At 39.6% G+C, this 13,221-nt stretch overlaps 1 protein-coding gene across 1 annotated transcript in view; it reads left to right on the top strand.

Annotated features, from left to right (window-relative positions):
* The window catches only part of CCDC30 (coiled-coil domain containing 30), a 135,098-nt gene that overhangs the window by 437 nt on the left and 121,440 nt on the right, over positions 1 to 13,221 (top strand). Inside the window, 4 exon segments of the mRNA XM_087446148.1 lie at positions 1,950 to 1,978; positions 1,980 to 2,065; positions 6,437 to 6,630; positions 12,457 to 12,546. Of these exon segments, the coding sequence (XP_087302274.1) occupies positions 1,950 to 1,978; positions 1,980 to 2,065; positions 6,437 to 6,630; positions 12,457 to 12,546 (399 nt within the window).

Below are 13,221 nucleotides of genomic sequence, written 5' to 3'. Positions count from 1 at the left end.
GTCGGCGTACTGTGGGTTGATCTCCTTCTCAAAGGCGAGCTTGTATTAACCAAACTCACAGAGAAGTTTGTGGAAAAATAGACATCGACTTATTAATTGACAATAAGAAGTGTAAATGCCAGAGGAACCAGTCACATATACCCTGTGGCTGATGCATTCTCTCCCTACAGGCACACTACATGGGAAGCCAAATTTTAATCAGATGTTTTCTTGGTGAACAAAGGGTTCTAAATTTTTAGAGCACTGGCTGAGATAGCCAGATTTCCATAATAGGGCTATCTATACCTGCCCTTATTTCTGGACCTATTATATCTAGGACCAGGGTACTTAGCCCTTAGATGGATAGATAATGGCATCTTTTGACTCTCTTCACTCTTTTTTGATGTTTCCAGTACTAATCAACCTATTTTCTGACGTATTCTTTCTTTAAATTAGTTAATTCTCTCAGGTTGCTTGGGAATCACTCTACGGTGTTCCTAAATCTCAGTTCAGATAGGTAACTTGTTGATTTTTAAATTTAACTCTTAGAAGGCAATCTGGTTTCCAAACTCTTAAAGAAGAATGAAGCTCCTTTAGAACAAAAGCAGTACAGTGTAATAGACCGTGAATTTTAGCATTAGGCAGATGGAGGTGAAAAATGGCCTTTAGCACTCTCTCTGTCTATAACCTTGGGCAAGTAACTTCTTTGAGGATGATAATAGTTTCTTCAAAGGGATTTGTGAGGTTTACACAAGGGAATGTGTATAAAACATTTCACACACATACTTGATACCTAATAAGTAGTCAATAAATTGTAGCTATTATTATTAGAAATAGGTATTATTGTTCCTGCCATTTTAAAGAGGAGGAAGCTGAAACTTACCAGAAAGTTATAAAGTTGGACTGCAATCCTGTGTTCCTTCTACTAGACCATTCAGCTTTTTGTTCATTTTCTGAGGAGTTGTACAATAGGCTTCAAAACAGCTCACCACCTCATGTACTTCAGTGATTTCGGTAGTCTAATTCTAAGCAATTTGGCACAGTAAGTAAGAGCTCTCAGTCTCTGGTTCTGGCCCAGCTGTGTGTGAAGTGTAGCTCCTTCCCTTGTGCCTGTGTGACAGGACAAGTCCCTTAGCCTCTCTCAGCCTGCTTCCTCACCTTTAAAGTGGGAGGATAATGGTCGCAAGGTTGTGGTGAAAATTAAATACTTGATGTCCTTAACATAGTGCCTGGAGCATATAGCTAGTTCTCAATCTATTTTTATTAGCCACGTAAGAGTGAGGCTGTCATATTAACCAGAAACTGTTTTTAAAGAATACCCAACAATTTATTTTAATACAATCTCCTATTAACATTTCCTACATCTTAATCATCAGTTTTGGCATAGGAGTATAAACATAATTATTGTTTAGATTGTTCTCTGTTCATGGGTATCATGATCATATTTCTTAAACCATAGATAAAGAGATTTGATTTGAAAACTGATATGTTAATGGAAAAAAATATCAGAGATTGTGGCTGTCTCATGAAATTTGTGGTTACGTGTCATCGTATCTATGGAAAACAATGTCTGTTAACATAAGACAGCTGGAATAAAGTTTAGAGAGAGAGACCCACATGTAAGGAAAGGTGAGTTTTCTGCTTATTTCTCAGATTATAGACATGATAGTATGGTGATCTCTTAATGTCTCTTTCACTTAATAGACTTGTAATGTGAGTTAAAATATGCACCATAGACCAAGAGTAAGAAAATGGGGCTGGCCCCGTGGCTTAGCAGTTAAGTGTGCGCGCTCTGCTACTGGCGGCCCGGGTTCGATCCCGGGCGCGCACCGACGCACCGCTTCTCCGGCCATGCTGAGGCTGCGTCACACATACAGCAACTAGAAGGATGTGCAACTATGACGTACAACTATCTACTGGGGCTTTAGGGGGAAAAAAAAGAGTAAGAAAATGTATTATTTTCTTTTTAGGTGGAAAATTATGCAAACCATGACTGTAACAGAGGAAAGAAAAGCCTTTTCTCATGGTTATGAAAAGGAAAACAAACAGCTTAGAGATGAGTTTAAAGAGCTCCAACTCAAACAAGGTAATTTTTCTTTTTGTAAAAATGTAAATTTTAATTTTTTTCTAATTCTAAAAATTAATATGTGACAATTATAGAAAATTTGGGAAATGTATTAAAGTAGGAGGAAGGGAAAAAATTACTATATATCCTCCACCCTGAGATAGTGCTTGTAGTGTTTTAGATGTACTTTTTGTCTTTTTAAAGTATATATTCTGAAATATTCTGAAACGTGTGAAAGAGTGTGGAATGGTTACTTCCTTCAATGTCTGTTACAGCACTTCCCACACCGTGTCATAATTCCCCGTGTCAGCTGGCGGCAGAGATCGTGTCCTGGTCTTGGTGGTTTGTGGGTTCCCCACAGCACCTGCCTTGTAAAGTACCTAGCATGTTAAGGACTCAGGAAAGCTGTAAAGGAAGTTACAGATAGGACCCCTTTACAATATTCTACTTCGTTTAGCTCCACAAATTAGATATTATTATATGTGGTCAATCATTATCTATATTTACCACACATTTCTGATTTCCTTTGCTCAGAATTTTTCCTTGCATCTTAGATATTCCGTTTGGGATCATTTTCCTTTTAGAACTTCCTTTTATGAGGGTCTGTTGATGGAAAAGTGTTTTTCTTTGTTTTGAATCTCAGGTGCAGAGAAGATTGAGTTAATCGTAGGACATGTTTCACATATTTCTACGCTCTGGTTTCTTTTTTTTTTTTCCTCCTTGTTTTCCATTGGATATATTGAGTTTTCTTCTACTGGTTTAAAAGTTTGCGTTCTATTTTTGTTCATATAGGGGTTGCATTTTAAGAGTTTTCCCTAATTTTTTCCAGCATTTTTAGTTACTCTCAGCAGGAGAGTGGTTCAGAGCTCTAATCTGCCACACTGCAGAAGATACTGTATGTCTTGCTGCCAACATAAATTAGTTCACAAAGGATTGGTAAATAGGGGAATGATGTCATTATAATGTGGAAGTTCATATACAGTGTTTGCAGCATGTTAATGATTTGGGCTACCAGCAAGCCTTAGAGTTTGTACATGAAGCCCATTCATCCCACATTCTTCTTCTGGGCTCAGTTTAGCCACATATTTTGCCTCAGAAGTGCTTATTGCAAAGATATCCCTAATCTTTGTGCATTTTGCCTTTGTTTCCATAACTCTGTAGACTCCTACTTTAGCTCACCTGTATAGCAAACTTGATTTTTTTTTTTAAAAGTCCTATATTTACTATAGTGTTCTTTTATTTTTTAGGAATTTGACATATCTCTTTAAATGTACCAGTAGAATTATTAGGATTGGCAATATGTTTTCTAGCACTCTACACAATGACAAAGGTTTTGAGTGATCTATACCAATCTGTATCTTCAGTAAGCTCTCTTTTTTTTTTTTTTTGGTGAGGAAGATTAGCCCTGAGCTAACGTCTGTTGCCAAACCTCTTTTTTTGCTGAGGAAGATTTGCCCTGGGCTAACATCCACGCCCATCTTCCTCTACTTTTTTATATGTGGGACGCCTGCCACAGCATGGCTTGATGGTCCATGCCCGGGATCTGAGCCTGCAAACCCTGGGCTGCCGAAACGGAGCTCGAGAACTTAACCACTATACCCCCCGGCTGATGCTCCTGGGGTGGCCCCTAAGCTCTATTATTTTTAGTGAGCAATTTTGCAAAATACAATTTGTTTTTTTTTAGCAATACATATGTCAATCACATCAGAAATGCTTAAATAATTAAAGGATATCTTTTGAAAGTAGAGCTAACGTGATTCGATAATGGATTTAAGGTTGGGTGGGAGAAAAGCAAAGAAGTCACTGGTGACCCAAAGCTTCTTGGCCTGAGCAGTCAGAATAGTGGAGTTCCTGACTGCTCAGGTGGGGAAAACTGTGGGAGGCCCCATTTGGGGGAGACAGTGAAGAGTTTGCTTTTGGACATGTAAATTTTGAGGTATCTATTAGACATCCAAGTGGAAATGTCAGGTAGGCAATTGTGTATGTATCTGGAATGCAGCAGTCAAGATGTAAATTTGGGAGTCATCAGATTAGAGTTAATACATAGGAGACTGTAGGAGATAACAGGGGTGAAAAGAAGATTCAGGGCTGAGTCATTCTAGTGTCTAAAGGTTGGAAAGGTGAGAAATTAGCAAAGAAATGTGAGGAGTGGCATATGAGGTAGGAGGAAAAACAGCAGAGTGTGGTGTCCCAGAAGAGAAATGAGGGAAATGTTTTAAGAAAGGGATGTAAACAACTAGGGGGTGGCCTGGTGGCGCAAGTGGTTAAGTGCGCGCCCTGCTGCAGCAGCCCGGGGTTCACCAGTTCGGATCCCGGGCGCACACCGACGCACCACTCTGCAAGCCATGCTGTGACAGTGTCCCATATAAAGTGGAGAAAGATGGACACGGATGTTAGCCCAGGGCCAGTCTTCCTGTGCTAAAAAAGAGGAGGATTGGCAGCTGTTAGCACAGGGCTGATCTTCCTCACAAAAAAGAAAAAAAAAAGAAAAGGATGTAAACAACTAGGTCGGATACCACTGACAAGCTATGTGGAATGACGACACGTAATTGACCATTGGATTTGGTCACATGGAGGTCATTAGTGACTTTGATGAAAGCTGTTTCTGTGGGGTGGTGGATAAGAAAGCCTGATGGGAGTGAATTCCGGAAAGAGTCGTAGGAGAGGAAGAGGGTGCGTGGCAGTGGTTGACGCTTTCTTGAAGTTGTGCTGTAGAGGGAAATGAAGAGATGATGCAGAAGCTAGAGGGGGACATGAGGTTGAAAGAAGATTTTGTTGTTGTTTTCATCGTCATTGTATTTAATGGGAGATATTATAGCATGTCTCTAAGATGAGTATAATGCTTAGTTAGGAAGAAAGCTTGTTGAGGTGATAGAGGAGTCAACTGCAAGAGTGTTGTCTTTGAGATAAGAGGGAACAGGATCCAGTGCATGAGGGGAGGGGCTATCCGTGGAGCAAGGATAGTTTGTTAAATCTCACAAGAGGAAAGAGTATGTGGGAGTTGGCATGTTTGTTAAGGGGAACTTGTGAGAGTTGTCTTCAGAGTGCTTCTCTTATCTCAGTGAAATAAGAAGCAGGATATTGAGCTCTGAGTGAGGGTGGGGAAAAGAGATGTTGGAGATTTGAGGAGAGAGAGGAATGAAGTAATGATCTAGACCTCTAGAAAATGAGAGAGAGGTGACCAGGGAAATGTAGAGGGATTGCTGGGCGGCAGTAAGGGCTCACTTCAGTCAGTACTGGCTGTGCAGTTTTCTCCAGCCACATTCAGCTTCTGGAATGAGGTGGAGAAGAGGTGAAGAGTTGGATTTAAACAGGGTGGCGTTTTGCCAACCAAGTATAATGGAAGAAAAGAGAGACAAGGGAGTAGTGAAGGTTTTTGAGGGAGCAATTATAATGATGGATGATAGAATCCAAGCTGGGTAAGAAAATAAATGAGAACAGGAGTGGGGTGAGAAACAGTGAAAAGTGTTTCAAGTCAGTAGATCATAGTTTCGAATATGGTCGAAAGCTTGTTGAAATTGAGCCACTACATAGCAAGGGATGATTGGAGAATAGGATGCTTGAAATTGAGACTGGGGAGAGGATACAGTTATTGCTAATGACAAAGTCTAGGGAATTACTGTGGAGTAGGTGGCTGAGATGGGGTAAAGGGCTAGATCTTCAGAAGTTAGCTGGTGAAAGGACTCAGAAGCCAGGGCATTAGAATTATCATCTACCTGAATATTGAAATCACCAAGAACTTTGGCAGCATTAGTTGAATGACCTTGGATAAGTTATTTGGCTTCTTGGTGCCTGAGTCCTCATCTCATAAAAAGGATAATCATGGTTCCTACCTCATTGAGGAGTTGTAAGGATTAAATGAGATAAATGTATCTCAAATGCTTAGTACAATACCTGCTACATGGGAAGCACTTAATAAAACAACAATTAATTTTAAAGTTATTCAAGAGCAAATTTTAAACTTATGAAAGTAGTAAGAGTATCTACTGCTTTTGCAACCCTTTTTCCACTACTTTTTTGGCTATAATTTTGAAAGTTTGCAAACACCCTGGAGAGATGGGGAAAAGAGTGGTATAGCTTTTTTTTTTCTTGTGAGGAAGATTGGCCCTGAGCTAACATCCGTGCCCATCTTCCTCTACTTTATATATGGGACACCGCCACAGCATGGCTTGATTAGTCGTGCATAGGTCCATGCCTGGTGTCCAAACCTGTAATCCCCAGGCCGCTGAAGCAGAGCGTGCAAACATAACCACTACATCACCAGGCCAACCCCTAGCTTACTTTTTTTTAATTAATTTGTTATCTAATTAAGAACTCATTTAACATCTTATAGAATAGTTATTTGCCTGCATTTCTTTTAACAGTTTTGTTTCTATTATTTCTTCCTAATAGAAGTGCAAATAAAGGAGATTGAAGCAATGTTGTATCGAGAAGGCTTGTCTGATATAGCTCTAAGCAGCCCCAGTGAACAGATTGCATACTTACTCGTGGAAAGAAGTGCACTCTTGAGGAAACTGGAACTTGGGGACCCCAAGCCAGAGTCACAAAGATGTATGAGCAGTAACCTACAGAAAGAATTTCCCCAGGTATTCCAAAATTAACTAGATAATTGAATGAGACAGGCCAGTTTTTAAATGCATTTGTTCATTTCATCATTCATTCATTAAAATATCAGGAGGCCAGTTTAATAGTACTTAAGAACACAGGCTTTGGGTTTGGGTGGACTTCCTCTGCCACTTGTCAGCAGCATGTCCTTGAGCAAGGTAGTTAACTTTTGTGAGCCTTGGTCTTCTCATCTGTAAAATCTGGGATCAACTTAGCTACTCCACAAGATGATCATGAAAATGAAATAACTTGGGCTGCCCCTTGGCTTAGCCGGTTAGGTGCATGCGCTCCGCTGCTGGCGGCCCGGGTTGGGATCCCCAGCGCGCACCAACGCACTGCTTCTCTGGCCATGCTGAGGCCGTGTCCCACATGCAGCAACTAGAAGGATGTGCAGCTATGACATACAACTATCTACTGGGGCTTTGGGGGAAAAAAATAAATAAAAAAAAATAAAATAAAAAAGAAAATGAAATAACAATGTATAGAAGCTCTAGAATAGTACCTCACACATTAATTGGCATTATTTTTTTTATAAAGATTTTATTTATTTGTTTTTTCCCCCCAAAGCCCCAGTAGATAGTTGTGTGTCATAGCTGCACATCCTTCTAGTTGCTGTATGTGGGACGCGGCCTCAGCGTGGCCGGAGAAGCAGTGTGCGCCCGGGATCCGAACCCGGGCCGCTAGCAGCGGAGCGCTCGCACTTAACCGCCAAGCCACAGGGCCGGCCCTACATTATTATTATTATTTATTGAGTACCAGGCTTTGTGCTAGTGGATGTAGAAGCAAAGTCAAATTAGACATGATCTGGACTTGCAAGGAACTTACAAGCTAACGAAGAAAAGGAATAAATCAGTGGTTATAGTTCAGTGTGGAAAGTTCTATGATAAAGGAAGGCACAGAAGACTAGGAAAGCTCAGGAGAGGGGCTAAGTCAGGATGGGTAGAAAAGACTTACAGAGGAGGTGATGTTGAGTAGTAGTTTGAAAGCTGAGGAGGTGTTTGCAGGATGAAGAAGCTGGGAAAGGCATTCCTGGCAGAGGAAACAGTGTATAATACATAGCGGTTTGTGTGAGTGAATGCTGAGAAATGTGGCTGGAGATATTTTCAGGAACCACGTCACGGTGAGACTCCTATGCTAAGCTAACAAGTTTGGACTCAGCACCCAGCAATGTTCCTGGACCATACTAGAGGCATAAAAGTATTTTGAGTGTACAAATGATTGACTTTGATGTAGAAGGTCTGGAGAGTCACTAAATGATTTTAAGAGGAGAGTAACATGATCTGATTGTGTTTTAGAAAGATCACTCTGGCCACAGTGGAAGGATGGATTGGATAGGGGCCAGACTGGAAGCAAGGATTTCAGGGGATTATATAGTAATTAATTAAAGAATGAGAACCAAAAACAAGGCTCAGAGTGTAAATAGAGAAGAGAAGGTGAACTAAGGAGTTATGAAGGAGATGGAATCTATAAAACAAACTGGACATGGTGGGGGTGAAGTCTTGGATGACCCTAAGGCTATCTACCCAGTCACTGTTAGGTCATAGTTTTGCCACTAATAGAAAGAATTAAAACAGATACTCTAAAGGTTTTTTATTATAAAATGTAACTCATAAAATTTCTGTAGCATCCCAGTTATATTTTAAGCTAGTGTTGTAATTTACCTGAGCATTAAGTAATTAGCAGAGTCACTTTTTTTGTAGAAATTGACAAGCTGAGTCTAAAATTGATATGGAAATGCAAAGGACCTAGAATAGCCAAAACAACTTTAAAAAAGAAAAACAAAGTTGGAAGACACACACTCCCTGCTTTTAAGACTTAGCATAAAGCTGCACTAATCAAGAAAGTGTAGTATTGGCATAAAGATAGATATGCAGATCAATGGAACAAAATAAAGAATCCAGAAATAGGCCCACACCTATATGGTCAATTGATTTTCAACAAAGGCATCAAGGTAATTCAGTGGCAAAAAGATAATCTTTTCAACAAATTATGCTGGAACAATTGGATAGACATATGCAAAAAAAAAAGAACCCTCAGCTCTGTTGAAGTTCCCTTTCCTGTTGATGAAGGAAAGATTCCTTACCCTAAATACTAAGAGATGGCCAAACACATGACACCCCACATTGGACAGATAAGATTGTTAGTTTATTAGCCACATATACTGACAGCCCAGGGGAGGAGGACACCACCTGCCGTGCAGGGCCACAGGGGGTTGTATTCAGGAATAGAAGTGAACTCATAGGGGCTGTGGGAGGCGGACCTTGTAGTAACAATAGGGTGAGGTGCCCCCTCGTTCCCATGGGTGGATATAAATGGCTTGTTTGAGAAATTCCATGTGCTGGCAGGGAAGTGAAACCCATTAGACTGAGGACTGAGTGGAGTATAGCTGGTCTGGCTGATATGGGAACTAGCTGGGTGGGGAATCTTTCCCACTGGATGGAGGCATATCTGGCAAGGGCAGAGGAATTCATGATTAGGCCTTTGGTGCACTGTGAGGCTCAAGGATGTTAAGGCAGCACATGAAATTTTAGGCCTTACAATACACTTATCTAACACCATATACAAAAATTAACTCAAAATGGTTCATAGATCATGTAGGAGATAAAATTCATGAAGGAAAAATGGTTCATAGATCATTTAGGAGATAAAATTCACGGAAGAAAATCTTAGTGAGCTTGGATTTGGCAAGATTTTCATAAGACAGGGAAAGCATGAAGTATAAAAGAAAAAAATAAATTGAACTTCATAAAAATTCAGAACATTTGATCTTCAAAAGACACGGTTACAGGGGCCGGCCCAGTGGCGTAGTGGTTAAGTGCGCGTGCTCCGCTTCGGCGGCCCGGGGTTCGTTGGTTCAGATCTTGGGCATGCACTGACGCACCGCTTGTCAAGCCATGCTGTGGTGGTGTCCCATAGATAAAGTAGAGGAAGATGGGCACGGATGTTAGCCCAGGGCCGTTCTTCCTCAGCAAAAAGAGGAGGATTGGCATCAGATGTTAGCTCAGGGCTAATCTTCCTCACACACACAAAAAAGACACTGTTACAAAAATGAAAGAGCAAGCCACAGACTGGGAGACAATATTTAAAAAATATATATATCCAGCAAAAGCTTTGTATCTAAATATATAAATAACTTTTATAACTAAATAACATATACAACCCAATTAAAAAATGGATAAAAGACTTAGACACTGTACCAAAGAAGATAAACAAATGGCAAATAAATACATGAAAAGATACTTAACTTCACTTATCATTAGGAAAACACAAATTAAAAATCACAATGAGATACCACAGTATATGTACTAGAATGGCTAAAATTAAAAAAGACTTAACCATATCAGGTGTTGGTGAGAATGAGAAGCAACTGGAATTCTCGTATTCTACTGATAGGAATATAACATGATCCAACCACTTTGGAAACTAGATTGGCATTTTCTTAAAAAGTTAAAGATACACATGTCGTACAACCCTGCCATTCCATTCCTAGGAATATACCCAGGAGATATAGAAGCATGTGCCCACATCAACATTTATACATGTAATAGCAACTTTAATTGTAATTGCCCCAAACTAGAATCAACTGAAATGTTCATCAACAGGTGAAGGTATAGATCCATACAATGGAATATTACTTAGTAATAAAAAAGAATAAACATACAATAAAATGGATAAATCTCAAAATAATTATCTGAGTGAAATAAGCCAGACAAGAAAGAGTACGTAGTCTATGATTTCATTTACGTAAAGTAGTAGAAACTGCAAACTAATATATAGTAATAGAAACAACAGATCACTGGTTGCCTGGGGACAGTGATGGGGGAGGAATGGATTACAAGGAAGCAAAGGAAACTTTGGGGGTGGTGGATATTTTCATCAGCTTGATTGTGGTGTTGGTTTCTTTTTTTGTGTGTGTGAGGAAGATCAGCCCTGAGCTAACATCCATGCTAATCCTCCTCTTTTTGCTGAGGAAGACCGGCTCTGAGCTAACATCTATTGCCAATCCTCCTCCTTTTTTTTTGCCCCCCAAAGCCCCAGTAGATAGTTGTATGTCATAGTTGCACATCCTTCTAGTTGCTGTATGTGGGACGCGGCCTCAGCATGGCCGGAGAAGCGGTGCGTCGGTGCGAGCCCGGGATCCGAGCCCGGGATCTGAACCCGGGCCGCCAGTAGCGGAGCGTGCACACTTAACCGCTAAGCCACGGAGCCGGCCCCTGTGGTGTTGGTTTCATGGATATTTATTTAACAAAAAAATTGTACACCGTAAATATGTGCAGGTTATTGTATGTCAATTATACCTTTAAAAAGCTTTTAAAAAAGATTTTCCAAAGATGATCTTGTTACTATGAAATGTAACGTGTAAAAATTTCATTGCCTCCCTAGTTATATTTTGTATAGACTAATGTTGACTTAACCTGTGCATTTAGTTGAGAGGGCCATTCCAACCAAAATGGGGTCGCATATGATGACTTGGAAGCCCAAAGAATTTTGAAAGTCCTGATCTATATACTAATTACATTTTACTTAATATTTGTTTTTGTTTTGTTGGTTTTCTAACTTAATATAGGCACATAGTAAAAAAAGATTCAAGCAGTATAAACTTGAATGAAAAATGAGTTATTTTCTCACCCCAAATCCTCAGGTCCATGCTCCTAGGCTACCACTGCCAATAATTTTTTATTTATCCTTCCCGAAAATTTCTGTCATTTAAAATACAAATTATATTCCATTATGCATACTGTTTTCACTTTCTATATAGTACATATAGACTTGCCGTAGTCTTTTTGACAACTTATATATTCTTTTGAATGGATGTATCAAAATTTATTTAACCACTTTATTGTTGGATGGCAGAGGATGAAGGGATGACATTTAACGCCAAGAATAATCAAAGATTTTAAAAAATTTTATTATGGAATATAATAACATATTTGTGGAAAAATGATAAAACTTTAAAAGTACAGTTTTTTTTTTCTTTTTGTGAGGAAGATCAGCCCTGAGCTAACATCCGTGTTAATCCTCCTTTTTTTTTTGCTGAGGAAGACTGGCCCTGAGCTAACATCTATTGCCAATCCTCCTCCTTTTTTTCCCCCAAAGCTCCAGTAGATAGTTGTGTCATAGTTGCACATCCTTCTAGTTGCTGTATGTGGGACACGGCCTCAGCATGGCCGGAGAAGCGGTTAGTCGGTGCGCGCCTGGGATCTGAACCCGGGCTGCCAGTAGCGGAGCGCACGCACTTAACCGCTAAGCCACGGGTCCGGCCCTAATTTTTTAGTGTTAAATCTATCTTGCATTCCTAGGATAAATCCAACTTGTTCATATGTTATCCTTTCTAAGTACTACTAGGTTAGGTTTCATAAAACTTTAAGATTTTTGCATCTATGTTTGTGAAATTGCACTGTGATTTTTCTTTATTGTATTATCTTTGTCAGTTTTAACATCAAGGTTTGTCTAGCTAGTGTTAGCCAACCGTTTTTTCGTTATTGCCTCCATAACGAGATTTTTCAGATATTTATTAATCGCTCCCCCATGAAATTTTAATACTACCGATATAATGTATTTCTATTTATGTATTGTAGGCAAAGCTGCACTTTGTACATAAAAAGAGTCATTTCCCCCCGCAGGAACCAATTTTCATGCCCTTGGGGGCGATCTTGTCTCATTGGGAATGCATGGTCTAGGTTCATAAAGGGGATTGGACTATGCTCCCTCTTTTTCTAGCTGGTTATTTTTTTTAATTTAAATGACATTTTTATTCATGAAGACCAATTGATGTAAGTTTCATTTATCTCTTGATATTTATTTAGGGGAAATTTGAACAAATCCACCAGCCACTGCAAAGAGAACATCAGAAACATCAAGAACCTGTGCATCAGTCTAAAAAAAATCTGAGTGAGGTAAAAACAATTATAATTCTTTACTTAATAATAGTAGCTAATTACAAGTTAGCTTTTACCTTGGAAGTATTTTGTTTGAATATATTAAAATATATAGGGCCGGCCCTGTGGCGTTGGTGTAGTGGTTAACTGCGCGGGCTCCGCTGCTGGTGGCCCGGGTTCGGATCCTGAGTGTGCACCAACGCACCGCTTGTCAGGCCATGCTGTAGGGGCATCCCACATAAAGTGGAGGAAGATGGGCACGGATGTTAGCCCAGGGCTGGTCTTCCTCAGCAAAAAGACGAGGATTGGCAAGGATGTTAGCTCAGGACTGATCTTCCTCACACACACACACACACACACACACACACACTAAATAAATAAATTAATTAATTAAATTGTATAGATCTATGCTATAAAAGTTATCAAATTGTGCATAAAATATTATAAACGCATCACAAATATTGGGGAAGAAGAAAAAAAATCAATCATCTATTTAACACAATAGCTGATTTTTATTGACTGTATCAAAATGTAAACAGTCAGTGTGTGTTCTGTCCTTTGAGAAACCCCCTTGGGTCAGCACATACTTCTTCCTTAGTATGTTTGGAGCTCCTTTCTGGGGAGTCCTTTAGAATGTATACCACATTATTTTAAATATAATCAATTCTCTTCATGGGATTTAATCTTTTGATC

This window comes from Ceratotherium simum, chromosome 22 (assembly GCF_057802395.1).
Source record: "Ceratotherium simum simum isolate JZ-2026a chromosome 22, ASM5780239v1, whole genome shotgun sequence".
NCBI classification, from domain to species: domain Eukaryota; kingdom Metazoa; phylum Chordata; class Mammalia; order Perissodactyla; family Rhinocerotidae; genus Ceratotherium; species Ceratotherium simum.
Note: the sequence above shows the minus strand (reverse complement) of the source record. Positions and strands in the feature narration are given on the sequence as shown.